General features: G+C 45.4%; 1 protein-coding gene across 1 annotated transcript in view; it reads left to right on the top strand.

Annotated features, from left to right (window-relative positions):
- LOC307235079 (chloride channel protein 2-like) overlaps positions 1–20,000 on the top strand; it is a gene marked incomplete at its 5' end in the record, with an annotated part of 128,130 nt that overhangs the window by 91,351 nt on the left and 16,779 nt on the right. The window contains 4 exons of the mRNA XM_080007051.1: positions 9,905–9,974; positions 10,096–10,206; positions 13,257–13,470; positions 19,761–19,894. Coding sequence (XP_079863177.1) covers positions 9,905–9,974; positions 10,096–10,206; positions 13,257–13,470; positions 19,761–19,894 — 529 coding nt within the window. The remainder of the gene's footprint in view (positions 1–9,904; positions 9,975–10,095; positions 10,207–13,256; positions 13,471–19,760; positions 19,895–20,000) is intronic.

Raw genomic sequence — 20,000 nt, 5'->3', positions numbered from 1 at the left:
AAATAATGATACAATGTCGAATGTTCATATTAGACGTGGCCATAGTGTCAAATAATGAGGTAAACCAATGATAAACTAATCACTGTGACAAAGCTCTGAGGCTTCCTACCGCTCTGAACGCTCCGTTTTTAGTGTTTTTTTGTACCCTCTGGAGGAGGTGACGCCAAATTGTCACAGATTTATTTTCTCAAAAAAAAAACTATAATAATTGGCTCACATAACTCGTGGCCTCAGTCACCCACTGAAAGAGAGCGTGCATGATAGAATGGCTCAAACACATAATCTGAGTGGTATTTTCAGCAAAATAATTTATAAACCTGTTTTGGGGACCTCATAGACCTATATTAACTTGTGTAAAAAGGGGCATAAAGGGTCCACTTTAAGTTTCACCTGACCTCTGTAGCAATACAGGACAAGGACTGTAAGTGCTCGTTATTGAAGAAGTCCTAAAATCTTGGCTAACATTATTGTTCGCTTCGATCTACCTCATGCTCTAAATTAGGTAATTTGTTGTTTGTTCACACCTGTGGGTTTTCATCTCTACTCTGATGGAATTTGTTGCTATTAATAGCAACAATTGATTGGGAGAAAGAAAAAATGAATAGACCTGTAGATCAGAGTATTCTGGCCCACCTAAACAAAACTAATTTGGCATGCCTTACAGATCAATATTGTGCGTAGTGGTGGGTGGTTGAGAACATCAACCGCTCTTGGCTGGAAATGTGTGTAGTGTTTATTGAAACCGAAATTTTTGTGCATGCACTTGCCTTTTCATTTACTATGAACGAATCCTCTGAATGATCATTGTGCTGATCTCTTATGCAGCCTTAGTAAGTCCTCTGTTGAAGGCTGTGTGATTGTGCCCGAGAGAGACAGAGGGAGAGAGAGGGGGAGAGGAGGAGTGTGACAGAGCTAGCGGGACAGTAATTGCAGTGGGATTAGGAGTTGGGCCCCAGAGGGTTCCCTGAGGCCCCAGGCGAAAAACTGTCCTCTGAAACTGATACAGATTCACTTGCAGGCGCGCGCGCGTGTGTGTGTGAGCGCACACGCACACACACATACACACACACACACGGTTCCCTGATGACTGACAATTTAAATTAAGTATAATTGTCCTGGATAGTACTTCAAAACTCTCCCCCTCCACTTGGGTATCCTTGATATCTCCCCATCAGATGGGTCTAACTTCTGTTTTTGCTGACCTTGTTGTATTTTTATTCCTCACCCCATTTCTCTCCTGATTCGGTTGTTTGCACTGTGATACAGTACAGCAGTGCACATACGTCAAGTGAATTTGAGATCGGTGCAAAAAACACAGATAGAGGAGCCCCACTCTCTAGCGTGTGCATGCAAAACATCAAAACTCGACCACATAGAAAATACCAAATGATCACGAAAAAACTGCAAAGACAAGCAGGAAAGTGAAAGCGCAAGGGGATAAGCAAGGGGTGAACCTTGGTTTCTCTCTCTGCCCGTCTGTAAAGAATGGCTGACAAAGTGAAAGTACGCAAGGATGGAAGGCAGGAACAGGTGGATCCCTTTAGCACCTCCTTGACTTCAACTGCCATTCTGTACGGTTTACCACTTGGATCATAATTTTACTCAAGGCTTATGGCGCAAGTCTTTGCAACCACCAAAATGATGAGCTTGTCACCTTGACTGTGAAATCAAAACAGGATGCCGCTTCCAGTTGCAGACAAATGTATTCCAACGAATTAATTGTGCAAATATATCAAGAAAGGTCAATTGTTACAGCTCCTTGTGTCCTTTTACCAGCCTGAGTCAATCGGACTCACTCAGCTGCTTCTTCTCTGCTGTCTCACTGCTCTTCATTGGAAATGTCAGACACTCCCCGTTCCTAGGCTTAGTACCATCTTACCAAGTGGTGAAGGTGTGCATTGACAGAGTACAGCACAGTTTTCATTCACTACATTCCCCAGTGTCAAAGCACAGGGTGACATTTCGCCAGGCTCTTGGTCAGCAGATAGCAATGGGAATGTGTGGGGAGCCTTTTTTTTCCCACTGTGCTTCATGTGCCCTTTAGTGTTTAAGGTTGAGACTTCCCTCCACAACTCTCGGCTCTATTCAACACAGGCATTGTGTTCCCCAAGCTTGTTTGGCAAAATAATCATCAGTATGGAATTCAGTCCATGGGGCTCATCGTCTCTTCCTATGAACTCTCCAAAGAACCAAGGTTAAAACGCTACCCTCGTTTGTTCCAGGGCGAGAAGCACTCTCTTACACTCGTTCCCTCTAACATTGGCATGCTGTGAGGACGTTCTCTCTGCCTTTGGCCCCAGGAGTGAACTCGTAAACTAGAGAGATGGGGATGTATTCTGTAAGACAGGCTTACAACCTTGTAAAGCTAATCACCTGCGGACTAAGTCCTGTTATGCAGGTCAGAGAACGTTTTGGAAAATGCAGTGTCTTGCATTTCTCTGAGACATTGCACTGTAATTTCCAGGCTGTTTCATTGTTCTCCTTTCCCCCCCTTCCTGGGGCTTATAATTCACCCATGACAGCGAGAGACTTGGGCCTTCCTAGGGCAGTGTGGCTCGAAAACACAGCGGGTGTGAAAATGATTTGAAGATAGATGGAATCAAATCAATGTAATATTAATGTTGAGCTTTGCAATATTCAGGCTTTTTTCCATGTCAGGGCCAGCGTGTTTTGCAAGAATCGCCCTCCACCGTTTCCTCACAAAGAGGTCCCATCACAGTATGTATTATGAAGGAAGTGTTTCTGCTGTAGTCACCATGCACCCAATATTCTCCGGCTGGATCCAGAGCTTTCCCCAAGAAATTCTCACTTTGAACTCTGTCGTGTTTTGGTGCTATTAGGCTCGATGTCGTAGCGGGATAACAAATGCCAGTTAACTCCACTTTGGAAAACTTTTGGCTATCCAGGACTCTTCTATGAAGGTTGTTGTTTTTTTTTGTTTTTAATGAAAGACCCTGCCCTAAATGCTCGTACTTTATGTATATGCATGTGGCATAATTACCCCCCTGGGCAATCCTCTGTATGTGCTATTTATGGACACTATAAAAAAAAACGGGATTGTTACAGTGAAAGCAAAACTAGGAAGTATCACACCATCAAAGAAAAAGCCATCAACCTTTAATGATCAACGTTGTAGAAAAAACAGATATGCCTTCCTCCCTAAACGGATAATGTTGGTCACGTGTGAAAGGGGTTCAATCGGGACAGTCAATCCGCGGTTGGTCTGGTGTGGTTTGCCTCAACGTTGCAGAGCAAAGCAAAGTACTAGTAGATAAATTATATAAACACACTTACTTCTGTGATAGAAAAATGCAATAATTGCTTCTTTGTTCATATACCGAGGCTTCCAAAGTTGACCCAGTACAAGAAGGGAAAGGATTCCCTCCATGCACAGGGTGAGAGGAGGCTCGCGTTTCCCTTTGAGTTATTGACCTTGCTTTTTTTTCCTGCTCGTGATGGTTCTACCACACTCCCCTTTTTCTTATTCAGATGTGTGTGGAGACAAAATAGTGTTTCGAACACACTAGTAAGTGCTGAAGTAAAGCCAGGCGTTTAAGTTTGGAGATATCCAGGAAATCCCTTTTCCTCCCTTTTAGGAAATCCCTTTCTACTCTTTAGATACTGATTATCTACTCTTAAATATTCAATATCTACTCTCAGGTACTGGGAGGTCATGGGAGCTGAGAACAACTGCCACATGTGCCCCTCTTTTTTGCTATAGTTATCTTGCACATGCACGGTAAGATTGTGACCTGTGAATGAGCCTGAAAGCGCTCGGACTATAACTGCTCATTATTGGATGGAGAACAAGAGAGCATGTGACTGAAGGCATGGCCACGCCCAACTTTTAGATAGTATAGGAAACTCTCTCCGGACAATGGCACGGAGAGAAACTGCTGTCACTATTTACAAAGTGCATCACTTCATCTTTCTCCGATTTTGCTAAATAAACTATGTTCTAGCTAACTTAACAAGGGTCTCACTTTGTTCCGCAGTGATATTTCTACGACACTACTTTGTGTTTCTAGCGCACACTACACCGGGTACTGGACGGTAGAGTCCTTTAAGACATTTACCCCCCAGTTATCGACCGAAGCAGAGCATTTCACAGTGTGTGTAGTAAAGGTTCTTGACAGCAGCAAGGAGATGTGTAAATTAAAAACTTCAATATTAATCTGGAAAAAATAAGTTTCACTGAAATAGATCAACGGATGTCTCATTTATTTAATTGCTGAGGGCAGTCTCTAAGATTGTGTGCATATCTTTGAGAATGAGATTCTTACAGTAGTGTGTGTGCGTGTGCATGCGTGTGTGTGTGTGTGTGTTTGTGTGTGTGTGTGTGTGTGTGTGTGTGTGTGTGTGTGTGTGTGTGTGTGTGTGTGTGTGTGTGTGTGCGCGTGCGCACCACAGCATAAGATAATCTAGCCTGCCTGTCTATTCACCTCTCTCCTTCTCTCTCTAAATCCTGTTGAGCCTAAAGGCATTTTTCCATTACGGCAAAATGGGAATAGAATGGGCACTATAAAATGGACTTGGTATGAGGCAGGATTTATGAATACACAATAGAAAAGTGTGTGGAGTGTACGTGAGAGATTGGATGATGGGGTAGTCGTGGGTGGAGGGGTGTCATGCATTAGATCACACTACAATGCAGCAGGGTTGATTGTCGCAACCAAAACTTTCCAGCGAGAAAAGATCATTTCTTAGTAGTGGCCTGTCAGCCCATCACCTAGGCAACCCCTGATGGTAAATCCCCAAAGGAGGACTGCGAATGGTGGGTGGGGTGGGGGGTGGGGGGCTGGCATATCAACCTGATTGCCATGGTGATGGCTGCCATCCTACAGGGTAAGGGATATATTCCCAATGTAAAATTGGGTTTACGATCTCAAACTATGATGTGTAGAAGAGAGCTGGACCGTAAGGAGTTAGAACTACTCTAGTTACAGTAGTCGTACTGTACTTTGTATCAATTCTGCTTAATGTCATATGCAGCTTGCACACAGCTTGGACTATAAACCTGAAATTATCAGGACTTAACCCGGATGGGCTGTATGTGTGAACGCAAATGTACGAATCATTTGACCTGGCCGTTACCCGGACTTGACCCAGCCAGCACCCTAGTACTAAGTACGGGTAATGTCCCATTGAGCCCATGTGTGAATGGAGCAGGTGATTTCCCGGATCATTCACAGCGAGCAATAGGGCGTGTCGCGTGTTGATGACATCTCTATCATGCGCCAGTTATTTACCTTTGTACGGATCTTCTATTGCGGAGCGTAGCTGATGCGTATGTTTGGGCAGATTTACGATTAAATTGCCTATCGGCGATCGACTCCATCGATCGCGATTAACATTGATGACAGACAACTTTTTTATCCGCCATGAAAAATCAGCATTGAAACGGTGTAAGTGCAGTTGACCGTGTTCTGAAACTGGAGTGGAGAGGGAGAGGGGGAGAGAGAGAGCGTGGAGGATCTCGCTCTCTCCGCTCAGCGCTGTTGAGAAACTGCACCGATTCTCACTTCCCCCTCTACAGTCCCGTACAGAAAACAAAAAGAAAAGACACATGGAACCCCTGCTCCGGTTCTAGGTGTTTTGCCGCTCTGGGCCAACCGAACAGCACGGTGAAAGATCACCGAGTGCCGAGTGCAGATCACTGGGAGGAGACGCCTGTGATCTGCACTCGGCACATCGCAGTCCCCCAGCGCACTTGCGTGCCGCTCTATATGCAGATTTTGTGAGAATTAAAGAGCAATATATAATATCATCTCTTATAGAAAAATGTTGACGTATTTTATTTCCTTACTTGTATGGAAAATGAAAAACGTAACCTCAATTGGAATGGAGTTGTTTTTTTTTAATTTCTCCTCCAGACAGCGGTGCGCGCAGGGTCCCATGCCTGTCTTTTTATTTTAGATCTATTTCTTTTAGTTTGTTTGCTACTTGTATGAAACAACTTTCTTAAACACAACTGAGTTAAGGGACTGTTCCGTTCCATTCCAAAAAAAAAAACGTACGTCTCCACTGTTGTTTCCGTGTTGCTATGGGACTTAATTTTGTAGAAAATGGATGTTTTTGTGTAAATACTTTACTTATACATAATAAATCCTGCACTTCTGTCACGGGGAGACCGCATTTGCAACATTAAATGACGTTCTATGCGCGCCCGCATATTTCATTTTACAAATGCGGTCTACCCGTGATAGAAGTGTGATTGGAATTTTGCACAATCGCCCAAGCCTACTGCTACCTACTCCTCTCTGTTTTCGTTATTATGCGTATCAACTCAAAAAAAGCGCAACTGCAGATAGTCTGTAGCCTCATCCGCCTTCTGGGGTGTGCGTCACGTTCTGCCTCCTGCACGCTCTACCCAGGCTCCGCCCCTCGTCTGAAACAAACTGAGTATTTCCAGGTGGTGTAAATGCATCTGACACGGACAATCTCCGTTTTTTTGCTCCATGTGTAAAAGGGTTAATCCGGACAATCAGGTCGGGACATTGTCTGGACATTGTCCGGAGTTAATGTGTGAAAGCAGCTATGGAGTAGACATAGGACTTGTTTACACTTGGCATTATCATGTGTCTTGGGTGATCCGATCACAAGTGGACTTGTGATCGGAGATTTATTTAGTTTCCTGATTTTGTTACTTGTACGGAAAATTTAAATGTGAACATAACTCATAGAATTGGAGTGGAGCTATTTTCTCCTCAGCGATGCGCCACACACGGTGAGGCTGCCGATTTGGACACTCTCCACTGTCCCGCGGATCGGGACAGTGGAGAGTATTCGATCTCAGGTCAACTGCTCTGTCTAGACAGCGGTGAAATAGATCTATTTATTTATGTTTGTTTCCTACTTGTATGAAACAGCATTTTTAAACACAACTCAGTTAGGGGCCTGCCCTGTTCAATGTGTAGGGAGCATCACTGGTCCACTGCGCGTTTCGGTTCCCGTTACTCCAGCCAAAACAAATAGGTGTTTTTATGTTAGATGTATTTATTTCTGTTTCAAACTCCCCTTCACTTAATTTAAGTAAAATCTGGATGTTTTTGTATAAATACTTTACTTGTAAATAATTAATCCCGCAATTCTGGAATGGGGAGACTTCCCCGACCAGACGTGTGATTAAGCCGTGGCGTGCAAATCAGTACGTACTTCGCCTTACGCAGAGGACGTCAGTTGAGTAGGCGGTCCTTCAATGTGGTCCAAGATGCATTTACGCGGCGAGAAGAATGTGGACTTATGTGGTCCAGACCACCTCTGAATGTGGTCTGAGCGATCGGATCTCAAACCGCATTGAAGACACATTGGGTGCGTTTACACCTGGCATGAGTGATCACATCTTGTGATCGGATCACCAAAGACGCATGTTAATGCCAGGTGTAAACGGGGTCATAGTGAGCATAGAATTTGCACTCCAGTCATTTAAAATGATTTCTATGTTCATGCTAACATGCTAGCTGTGTTTTGGCTCTCTAATTGCCACAATTGCTGACCATCTGCTCAGATATTTCACGGCAATAAATGACACTGTTGCCAATGCTGACTATTTGTGAGGGAATGAAGCGCACCGACGGTCCCTCGTTCAACAGCAGAGTCCAGATTGACTGGAAAGGCCGTTGAGTCTATATGGCCCCTGAGCCATTGGCCGAAGGCGGCATTGGGACCATACCAGTCAATTTCCATTGCTCCTGTCCATTATTTTCAGAGCTTGTTCTCTCGACTCACTTTCCCAGCTTGAACAAAGTTATATTCCATGAAACGGAATATGGCAATGGCATGTGTGTCTCCATGTGCTTTTGTCCTGTCAGGTGGCCGGTGAAGTGTAAGCATGGATGTACACAGTGTAAGACGCCGTCCTAATGAGAAACCGTAAACCCTGAGTGTTGCCCGGTTTAGATTACAGTACCGTGTCTGCATCTCCTTTTCTGTGATATCTTGAAGTGAATTAAGCAGTAAGGTAGCATGAGCATCTCCTAAGCTCTGTTCTGGGGCTCCATCGCAGGATGATTTCGGTTTAGGTGCTAAATACCATCTTGTAATATTGTGGATGTTTTTTTGTTTTGTTTTCTACATTTTCATCACCCCAAGAATAGGGCTGAAATGATATCTACTTTCTTGGGTGCTCACTATATATAACCAACAATTTTACTGTTTGCCTTTGATTATGCTTAATGAATAATAGAATGGAAACGCCAAGATGTGAATAACCATTAATATTTTATTGTCCATACTGTGACACTGATGCGGCATTGTAGCTCAGGTAATATGATACAACCCCTGATTCAATGCTTTGTCAAAGCTTTTTTTCCTAATATATTTTACACAGCTATATAAACAAAATGTGATGCTTGAATTGGAACATGGGCTGGCTGAGGCATTTGTAGGTTCATATGTTGATTAACTCGCTCATTAAAGATGAGTCATCGTAAAAAAAAAGGACCCATCTCTGATATTAAAAGCCTTTTGTAAACGTTAGAAAGACAGGGTTTCAGTTAATGGATTGCCAATGGAATCGTAGGTAACTGCAAAGGACAACCGGATCAGGTGGCGTGGTCCTCCGTGGAGTCGGTCCTTTCATAACAGTGCAACGCCCTGTGTTGCGTAAGCCCTCCTGTCTCTCTCGAACATACGCGCTAGCTTGTTCATTGAGAGTTCAAGGCCTCTGTAATAAAGTTAAGCCCATGTTATGAGCTCCCGGATCCGTTAAACCCGTGTGTTTGTTATAAAGGTTTTACCAGAAACAGAGGAGAGACATTTGTATCCTGCGAGGAGCCAGGCAAATTATTACCAGAACCGTCTGTTTATCTGTTTTGTGCATCCCCCCACCGTGTGTGTGTGTGTGTGTGTGTGTGTGTGTGCGCATGCGTGCGTGCACGTGTCTGTGTGTGCATGCATGCGAGTGTGCATGTGTGTGTGCGTGCATGTGTGTGTCTGCTTTGCCTGCGCCCAAAACGGCACTTCTTGGCAGTTAGCCTCATTAAGCTCTGATTCCCGCCACTGACTTTGTGCCATGGTTGGCGTGCGTGCGTGCATGAGTGTGTGTGTGTGTGTGTGTGTATGTTTGTGTATATGTGCAGATGATGCGTGTGTGTTTATGGGCGCCTGTGCGTGTGAGTTGTGGGCGGGGTGTGAAAGTCTCTGCAGTGCGCCGTGTAGAGTTTCAGAAGGAGATCCATTACTTCACCGTGGCAGCTGGCCTTAATTACAGCTAACTATAGACGACGAAGAGACGGAGGGAGAGCTGGAGAGAGAAAGAGAGAGAGATACAGGGAGACATGGAGAGATGGAGGGATGTAATTAAAAAGTCTATTTGAGACCTCCAGATTACACTGATGAGGTTTTGTGCTCCTTCAAAGATTTCCTTCCGGGTCTTCACTGACCGAGCAGACCGCCGTACATGTCCATCCTTCGGTTCGGCGAAAGAAAGTGGTTCATGTCACACTAGGATGGTTAGGGGGGGCGTGTGTGTGTGTTTTTGTGCGTGTGTGTGTGTGTGTGTGTGTGTGTGTGACCCACAATGTAACCCATTAGAATCATGCACGTACACACACCAGCGCATTGTCAGCGTTGGTATTTCCCTGACTGAGAGTCCTTCCTAATTAGCCGTCCAGTGCGCCACGTCCCTGGGCTTCGGCCAACAGCCGCCATTGACATGTCCACCCCGCCGGGGTCGCCCGCGGGTCTGATATTTTTTGGTTTGTTTGTTTGTTTGTTTTGCCGTACGGGAGTTGAAGTGACGGCTCAGTCCAACCCCGTAATGCTTCAAGGTGGCCGGGAGGCTTCGCATGGCCGCAGCCCCTTGGAGATGAAGGATGGCCTTCTGAGCGCTAATTGAAATGCCACCCTTCTGTTGTTGACTAGTTGTTGTTTTTGACACGCCCCCCCTTTCTCTGCCTCTTAGTTCTGGATGTCTGCCCTGGCCACCACCATCCCAGTGCCCTGTGGCGCCTTCATGCCTGTATTTGTCATCGGTAAGAAGCTATCATAGAGAGTGTGTGTGTGTGTTTGTGTGTGCGGATATGCGACTCCCTCCTCTCCCCGCCTGTATGTGTGTATGTGTTTACGTGTGTTTGTTTTTGTGTGTTCTTGCAGGGGCGGCATTTGGCCGTCTGGTCGGAGAGAGCATGGCCGCCTGGTTCCCGGATGGCATCCACACAGATGGCGTCATATACCCCATTGTGCCAGGCGGCTACGCTGTGGTCGGTAAGTTTCTCGGCTGTCTCGTCTGTTCACCCAAACCCACAAGTCGAGTCCAATTGGTCCGCAGTGTTGCACCTATAATTGTGTAAGCCTGGCGGGTCGCCAGGCCAACGAGAACCTCCGCCAGGCCAAAAAGAAAATATTTTTTTAATGCAAAAAATAACTTCATTGTCCCCCAAAAAAAAATATTATTTACTTTTTTTTATTGGAATTTACAGTCCATTTATGCTATTAAAACATGTACAAAACGTTCAAAATAAAATAACGCTTCTGTTTTCCAAGTGGGAGCGAGTGTGCACCTGCACATGGGATGTGCGCTGCAGGAGTTGCGCTTTCTCACTTTGTGTGCTTGAAAATGGCAGCTTCGTATAAGATTCGGAGAGTCTCATGAAACCTCGTGGCACAATAACCAGGATGAAAGATCCCATAAATCGGATTGAAAGATCTCCTAGGTGCGGCCTCCTCCGCCTGGTCCGTCGGGCATATTTTCTATTTCTGTTTAGATTTATTTATATATGTATTGCCTTGTTTATTTATTTCAGTATTTATTTCATCGACATGTTTATTTTTATTTGCAGTGACTTCACGTGTCCGCGGTATCCCTACTAAAAAGTACTTTAAATTACTGCACTCACCATTCCTGTGGGCAGTGTGAAGTGTGAACGTGATTTCTCTACCAAGGACAAGCTACAACTCACATAACTCATGATCGCTTTTCATAGCAATCTATCCTTAAATTTGAAATTCACAAAATCATGACAAATTTTCACTTCTGGTAAGAGAAAACAGAGCTCAGGAACAGGCTGCAAGGAGAGCACTTGGGGGTCTGCATAAGGATTTCAGTAAATGGGCCTCCTGTAGCCAAATTTCTATATCCTGATGCCAAGGGGACATTTTTCTCCAAGCCAAGCAAGATTTCACGAGATAGAGACCAAACCACAACAAAAACATTGCATTTGTTGGTTTAATTGAGGATGGGAAGCATGATATATGGATTTGATGTAATGAAGATAAAGTTAAGGTGAGGGTGATGATGAACGGATGATGTGTGACTGGTGAGCTGGTGACGAATGGACCACCAGGAGTCTTGACCTGGGATGGGATTAACGGTCTTCAGACCTCAGCCATGACTTCAGATCCCCAAAAGATCTGGTCCTAATAATGCCGTAGAGGCTATTAGAGGCTTGAGCGGGCTTGTCGGAGGTCCTGCAGGTTGGGGCGGATGCCTCTGTGGTAAGCTTGGGAGGACCGGCGTCCTTGGATCTGGATGGTGTGCTCTGAAAGACTGTGGCAGGAAGGGGATGAAGCGAATTAACTTGCCAAACATGAGGCGAGAAAGAGAGTCCGTGATGGAATTATGCCGACCGGAAACACGAAGTTGATGAAACAGAGATCCAACTGAGGCGGAGCATGATATTCAGGGAACGTCCTTGGTTGATGATTTAGACCACAGAGGTGTTAGGTGTTAGGGCTATATAAATGAGAATGGTTTTTCGTGACCATTTCGTGACCCCAGAGACATGCTGCAATAACAATGAGGTAAAGCTCGTGCAGTTTGGATGAAGGACTTAAGGTGTGATGTTCGAAGGCCGTGTGGAGATGAGAGGTCGATGATGAGCCGTTCCTTACCAGTGTATTTGCAGGTGGCAATCCGATGGGGCTGATGCGGTGGAGTGGGAAGGGAGGGGGGAGAATACAACCTGAGCCTCCAGTCTAGCCGACGGGGAGGCTTGTAGTGCTCAACAGGTGTCATAATTTGGTTGGAGACGGAATGATGTCACCGCGTAGCGGACCCGGAAATGTGAGGTGTGCAAAGCTATTCTTGTCCGGTTGCTTGCCCCCTAAGGAGCCGTTGTAGATGTCAATAAGTTAGGTTTTATTGTCGGTGGGAAGGAATGGGATTTTGCGTTCTTTTAAAACTGTCTGAAGGCGAATAATGGTCCAGTCAGAGACGGCGGGTGGACAGGATTTAGACATCTGTTCCTGGTTCGCTTGGCATGCCGGAGGGGAATTAACCATGTGAGCCATGGAGCGTGTGGGTTGCTCTAACCAACCAGGTGGATGACCAGCTGGAAAGAACCAGGGATAGTTGCCTGGGTGTAGGTGGGTTACTTGCCTTGGTCATGCCACAGCTGGTTGGAGTTGCCTGGAGTTGCCTGGTGTTTTCCGGGATTTAGTTCGGAGATGCTGAACACAAATAAAAACTTGCCGACCGCTTGCTGCGGTCCATCTGACCTAAGCTGACCACGCCAATATGCCCGAGTCTGGTTTGGGCTTTTTCGTTGCGTACCATGATGAATGGGAAAAATTCTGGGGGAAACACTGAGTCAGTGAATTGTGCTTTTCACCATTGTCACTCCTCACTGCGGAGGGACACACTACTGTCTGATTGTAGGCTGCTAGCAGAACTGTAGCATAGCACGGGCGTAATCAATGTTCCACTAAGACAACGAAAAATTACCACCAAAAAGAAGAAAAGCGAAAAGCTACTTCGCCACCATCTTTCTTTCTCTCTCTCCGTCTTGCCCCTTTTCTGCTTTTTTCTTATCTACGTACTGTTTCATGCTTCCACTCTGACTGTTTTTCTTTCGTCTCCGTGTTCATTTCGTTCTGCCGAGAGCCCTCTCTCCAAAGAGACTTATTGAAAAGGTGTGGGGGGGAGGGGGGAGGGGGTGGGGGAGTCGGGATTCAAGATTCTCTTTTATACCTGCACAAACCCGCTTCATTGATTTTTTTATTTTTTTTTATTTTATTTTTTTTTGTGTGCGAGCCGCGGGGCGAGGAGGCTGATAAATTGCGGGACAGGATCTGATATTTGCCTCGAGTTTGGGCTGCTGTCGATGCTGGCCGTGATTACTGCATGTACTGTTTTCACCGGTGGGAGGAATCAAAAGATATTGTGCTTACATAAATCCTTCCGAGCAACACGAGATAACAGTACCCGACAACCCCTTTCCAACTGCTAACCCTCTGTCTTCTCTCCTCCATCCCTCCACTCGGGTTCCTTGGCTTCCAATCCCCTCTCCTCCTTCCATTCCCCTGCCTGCCCCAAGGTGCGGCCGCCCTGTCGGGCGCGGTCACTCACACAGTGTCGACGGCAGTGATCGTGTTTGAGCTGACGGGCCAGATTTCCCACATCCTGCCGGTGATGATCGCCGTTATCCTGGCCAACGCCGTGGCCCAGTCGCTGCAGCCCTCACTCTACGACTCCATCATCAGGATCAAGAAGCTGCCCTACCTCCCGGAGCTGGGCTGGGGACACCACGAGTAAGTAGGAAGGTCACAAAAAATAATAATAAGGGGAGCCCGACTGGTGCTAGATGTTTGGGTCTGATGCCGATCCCGATTTTGGAGAGTCCTAGCCCACCAATTATCAATGTTTCGACCGATTTGTCAAAAAGTGCCAAATTTTCAAATCGATTTGATAAACGTATATTTTAATAAAGTTTCTATATTTGACACCATTTAGGTTATAAGCAAATAAATAAATAAAAATAAACACACAAATAACTTCTTGAGAAATAGAAAATGTGAAAGATGATAGTAAATTCAATTTTTATTCCTTTTCATTTCCATTTTATTTTTGTTCCAGTGAACGTATCATCACTTCCGGAACAAATGAATTTTCCAAGTTTCCCATGAACGCAGCATTGCTTCCTGCTTTGAAAGCTGTGTCCGTGTCTAAACTCGAGCGTAAACAAACATGGGCGGAATCATAATGTCTAGTCAGACTTCTGCGCTTATGTTAGTGAGTAACTTAAAAGTAGTGTAAAACAGTCAAGTACAGGATAAAAAAAATCAATGTTTTTCCTGTTTATTATACTTATTTAAAGATCAGGACACATCGACTGCATGCTAGATGCAGTCTGCCCATCCCGATGTGGTCAAAAAAGTCAAATAAGGGCCGATATGTCGGCCAAACCGATAAAACGGTTGGGCTCTAATAATAAGTCACATCTGGATTGCTCCCCAAATTAAAATAAGTCACATCTGGATTCCACTTTTATCGACTAATTTAAAATGCAGCTTTAGCATACTAGTCATTGATGTGCTGTGAGTGTTGTGAAATACACACAAATACATACGAATAAGTAACTTAAAGCTGTACTTTCTTTATACTATAATAGGAAATGGGAAATAATAGCATAAAAGCAATAATGGTAGTGATAATAATAATAGGAAATGAAAAATACATAACTTTTTTTTTTTTCAGCACATCTTAAGTATACACGAAACACACTAAATACGACTTAAGTTGTGTCAATTTAACACAACTTTCGGATATCAACTGTGAATACATAAAAAGTACACAACTATACTGAGTTTACTCCCAGATAACACGCTTACGGTAAGTATCATTTTTTTTCAGGAAGAGTTCAAGAATAGCGATTTTATTACAATTGAAAATTCTTTACCCAAGAGCGATGTCTCAGTACTAGTACTCGGTGCATCCGTCGTAAGTCGTAGTTCTATTTTGAACCATTCACAGTTTAAATGTTACAGATAGAAACCACCATTTGTTGCAAAGTTAGCTACCACGGACCAAATTTTCGAGAGGCGTTTCCTTCTATGAATTTATTAGTACTAGAGGTTCAAACCCCCTGTTTGTGTTTGGCTCGTGGATGTCAAATGAGTCCACCCAGGCAGCTCTAGCAATGCGCCGCTTACATTGCACCCAAAGCTTTTCCTGCAGCAGCCACTCAGGGTGGCACACGGACATCACCAGAATGCGGAAGAAACGCCCCCCTCCATTGAAGAAATCCCTGGAGCTCCCTATTGACCGGTCGCCACGATATTCCTACATTTCTGTCACTATATTAGTTTTATAACAATACTGTGCAAAGCTAATACAGCCATAACGTAGAAAAAAAAAAAACCTACACCAACATTCTTGTAATCCAATGGATGAATAAAAGAACAAATTATTCAATTGAGTCATTATATAGCTAAACACACTGGACACAACACAGTGACCTTATTGGTTGATAATCTCGAAAATGAATTACACCGGTGCGGTGCCGGCTTCGCAGCATTGTATTGTTCTATCTTCACTGAGCCTGAGATAAAACCACTAGCAGTTTCCGTTTTTCACTTAATGGTTCTGGAACATTTAATTGCTGTGAGTGCTGGCAGATCATTAATTAGAGATAAAGATTATGGGTCTTTTACTCGAATACTTGAATTATTCACAAAAGGGGAGCAGTGGAACCTAATTTTAATGTTGCACTGCTTCTGTCCAGTATTATATGCTTCTATCCGTATAGAGATCTTGCTCTCTCTAGCTTATTGGGTAAAATAAAGTAATGGGTAATTACATGCAGGTAAATAGAAGTTAATTAATACTTGTTATTATAGTAGTTAAACATTCTATGCATTTGAGCAGATTGAATGCTCTGGCGAGTCTTTAATCCTGGGGACATTTGGAGAAGACTTCTCCACAAAATGTTTTACTAATTGTCTAACTAATGTTCTTGATTGTGACTTGGTTCAAGAGAAACTGTGTATTTATGAGGCGTTTTTGCACCCCGGGAACTTTTTCATAATTCTACAAACTTTTGGAGGAACCCTCCCTTTTTGGTGTCTGCACTGCAGGAACAAGAAACGAAGGTAGTTCTTAGTTCTTAACGCCATTTAATAGGACTTTTTTAGCTCCTACCGCAGGGCAGGGACTAACCGGCACAGGAGGAACCTTCAGTGAACGTAAGTGCCGGTAATTGGTCGAACACATGAGCCAGTGCAGCACCGGCAACCGCCAAATTGAAAAAACTGTGTAAAACGTTAACAACAACTAACAACCTAAGCCAAAAATAGGACGCTTCATTTAAAGTAACAATGTCTTTATTTACGCACAATTTATTTCCAAAACATTAACACCCACGTTAAAAAAAAAAAAAAAAAAGCACACCTCTGCCTGACCTCGCCGTGGACTCGGACCGACCCTCGTCCGGTGCTGACTGCCCTCAGTGCGCCCCAACTGAGTCGCATTGCTCTGGGCAGCGACCAATAAAAAAAATAACCAATAAAAATAAAAAACAATAAAAATAGGGTTTTTATTGGAGATGTATTTATTTCACTTATTTGATTTTATTTTCCGATGTTAATTGAATGAAAAAAAATAAAATCCCCGTGCGGTGTCCCGATGAGAGCCCGTGCCTTACGAAAGTTCTTTTAAATGGCATCTTGTAGATTTCATGTGAGTGAAGATTTAGCAACTGGATTGCGTATTTCTTGCCTCAAATTTGTTCAGAAACTGATTTCGGCGTTGTTAAGCTGAAATAAGTTAAAGTTCATCGACTAAATACAACACAGAACTTGTGCTGAAACCCCATTGGCTGACATCATGTTCAGCATTCCTACTGCCGGTGCAAATGCAACCGGAAAAAAAGGCCCTTGAAGGTATTTAGTTCTCGGGGGACCTCCCCGGTTCCTAGTTCCCCTCAGGGAGTCCCCAGCACTGTTTGGTACGAAAACACCTATTGAGTCTATATTTTAACAGCCTATAGATCCAAATGTTCATCCTGTGCTCTCTCTAGCTCTTAGGCACCATTATTTTTCTTCCCCCTCATATACCTGACCCATCACTGTCTAGTCCTCCCTCTCGTCTCTCTCTCCCTCTCTCTCTCTCCCTCTCTCTCTCTCCCTCTCCCTCTCTCTCTCTCTCTCTCTCTCTCTCTCTCTCTCTCTCTCTCTGCTGACCATAAGAAAGACAGAAAAACAGGCCATGGGACACACGAGCCGTCTCGCGTTCTTCCCCATTCGATTGAACACTACACCGGGTTACAAGTTACTTTGCCAGTATGTGGTTACAGGCACCCACACACACACTTAACCCAACACACACACACACACGTACACGCACTAATGCCAGTGAGGCTACATTAAGCAGTGTTTCCCATTTTTTCTGCCATGGCGCACTTTTTACAATGAGATAATCTCACGGCGCGCTATTATCATGTTAACCACTAAAAACCTCACAGGTGAACTATTCTGAAGCTAAATTCTAAACAACTCTTTTTAATGACTGAGCAGTCTGGAGCCACTCTGGCAAAAGAGGGGGCGGGCGAAGGAATCTTTAATTGACAAACTCTCGTTGATCGTTCGCTGGCAGTCCTCCCTCGCTCCCCGTGTATTAAAACCCACTGAATCAAATGAACAAGGCTTCAGAAAACTCTTCATCTCGAAAAACGGTCAAACCTTTTGTCGCTATGAACAGTCAGTTCTTCTGCGGAGAGTTGTTGTTCTGGCGGGAACTGATGAAAAAGCAAAGCCTCGCAATTTTGATCTTGCAAAACAGCCACACACTCAACAGTCTTGATCTTGATCAGACACCGTGTGTTGTGTGAAAGCGGCTTCTCTCTGGTGCCCTCAATACTCTCACCTGCCTCTCTCACACTGCCCACCATTCCCACTGGGACGTGTGTGTGTGTGTGTGTGTGTGTGTGTGTGTGTGTGTGTGTGTGTGTGTGTGTGTGTGTGTGTGTGTGTGTGTGTGTGTGTGTGTGTGTGTGTGTGTGTGTGTGTGTGTGTGTGTGTGTGTGTGTGTGTGTGTGTGTGAGAAAGATAAATGAGGCCCTGTGGGAAGTGTGACCTCCCGCCTCTCTCTCACCCTCCCCCCTTCCCTCCTCCGAGCTGCTTGCTAGTTCTCCTCCTGAACTGGAAATTGTCCATTGTGACTCCCACACACTGGCTTGTACCATACACCCGGTCAGGGACACTTGTGCAATTACTGGCAAGCGGAATATTTAATTAATTCATGATCAATTTAGTTAGGAAAGTCGTTTTCTCATGTGCAAGGGAATATTGAAAAGTGCAATTTATTAATAGTACCATATTGCCAGAATATTGCTAATACACAGCCCTACCACACACACACACACACACACACACACACACACACACACACACACACACATAGATATGTACTGGTGTAGAATTGTTGTGTCCCACTCCGACCAAACACACACACACACCGACAGCCCGGCTGTCCTCTTTTAACATTTCAGCAATTGTACTTAACACATAGGGTGAGACACACACACACACACACACACACACACACACACACACACACACACACACACAGAAACAAGAATTCTGCTGTCTGTCACTCACACCTACACACTTGGTTTCATGTCTTCCAACTCTCGCTCTCTCTCTACCTCTGTCTCTTTCGCACACAGGCGCGTACAGCAACGCGTTCTCACATCATACCTCTCGAACGCTCGTTCTCTCTCTCTCTCTCTCTCTCTCTCTCTCTCTCTCTCTCTCTCTCTCTCGCTCTCTTTCTCTCTCTCTCTCTCCTTGTGGCAGAGTCTCCAACACCGAGCAGCGAGATAGGGGAAGTGTGGGAACAATTATGTAACATTATTACGCGGGTGCAGGGGAGGGAGGGAGGGAGTGGGGGAGCGAGCGAGCACGCTTGTTGTCAGTCTTCTGCTCGTCTCCCCCAGCGTTTCATAAAGGCCATCCGATGTGGGAGTGGAGCCGAGGGGAGGTGATTGTATTTTCTCCCTGTCATTACAGAAAAGGCCCTTTATTGCTTTTTCAGTGCCTCGCAACACCCCTCCACCCCCTTCATTCTCCAACTCCTTCATTCCGTACTCTCTGGACAATTCGTGAACCTGGATCGATGACTGATACGGCCTCATTTACTTGAACTCCGGTGCCCTCAGCGACACTCCCCCCAAAAGTAATCAGAACCCCCAGATAGGGAGGGAGAGAGAGGGAGAGGGAGAGGGAGACGGAGAGAGAGAGGGAGAGAGAGAGAGAGAGAGAGAGAGAGAACTAGACAGTGAAGAGGGTCAGGTGTACGAGGGGGGAAAAAAATAGGGAGGGAGAGATTTGATCAACTACATCAGTTTTTAGGGAAATTAGTCCTGGCAGGGTGATTTTGGCACTGTCATCCCTCCGGCAAATAAGGAGGGTGCCTGGGCGGGGATGGGGGTGGATGTAGTGTTGCCGCGGGGCGGAAAGGGGTCATCAAATCAAGGGTTCAGAGCATCGGCTGGCACCGGTTCTTTGTTGTTTTTCGGGAGGGGAGTTTGGCACGAGCCGGCAGGAAGGAAAGCTGTTCGACGACTCCCCCCGCCGTCCGGTGTAATGTCAGGGGGGGTATTAGAATTCTGCTGAGATCAGTCCCGCTCGCACAATGTCACCTCCTCCTCCTCCTCCCGGAAACTGCGCCCTCGTGAGCGTGACGTGAAAGACCGTGACGGAACTGAACGGTCAGCACGGTGGAGCCGCGGCGGCCTCAGAGTTAGGCGTGATGGATGGGTTGCTGAATGTGAAAGGAGCGGGGTGGAAATGCTCTTGGCAGCGGCGCTCAAGTGAAGCCGAAATTGTATTTGTTCGAGGAATATTCACTTTCTCCCTTCTTTCCTTTTCCCCCTGCCTTCGGCCCCCGCCTCGCTCACCCTCTCGGTCTGTCTGTCTTAATCTCCCCTTGCCTCACCCGTCTGTTACTCCCGCCCTCCGTCTTCTCCAATACTTATCCACTTTTGTCCTCTTTCTCTTTCTCTCTCTCTCTCTCTCTCGTGCTCCCCCTTTCCCACCCCCAGGAAGTACAACATCCGCGTGGAGGACATCATGGTGAGAGATGTGAGGTACATCACCCTCAACTGCTGCTACCGAGACCTGCACAACGTGCTGCTCACCGGCAACCTCAAGACACTGGCGCTGGTCGAGTCCGCCGGTGAGAGGAAAAAGTAGATTACCTGAAACCAAAAACCAAATCGGCGATGGAGGCCTAGAATCCAGGGAGTCGGGGAGATTTTTCTGAACGACATGATGAGGCAATG

Source organism: Zeus faber (assembly GCF_960531495.2).
Source record: "Zeus faber genome assembly, chromosome: 9".
In the NCBI taxonomy this organism is placed as follows: Eukaryota; Metazoa; Chordata; class Actinopteri; order Zeiformes; family Zeidae; genus Zeus; species Zeus faber.
This window is presented reverse-complemented; position numbering and strand designations above follow the sequence as displayed.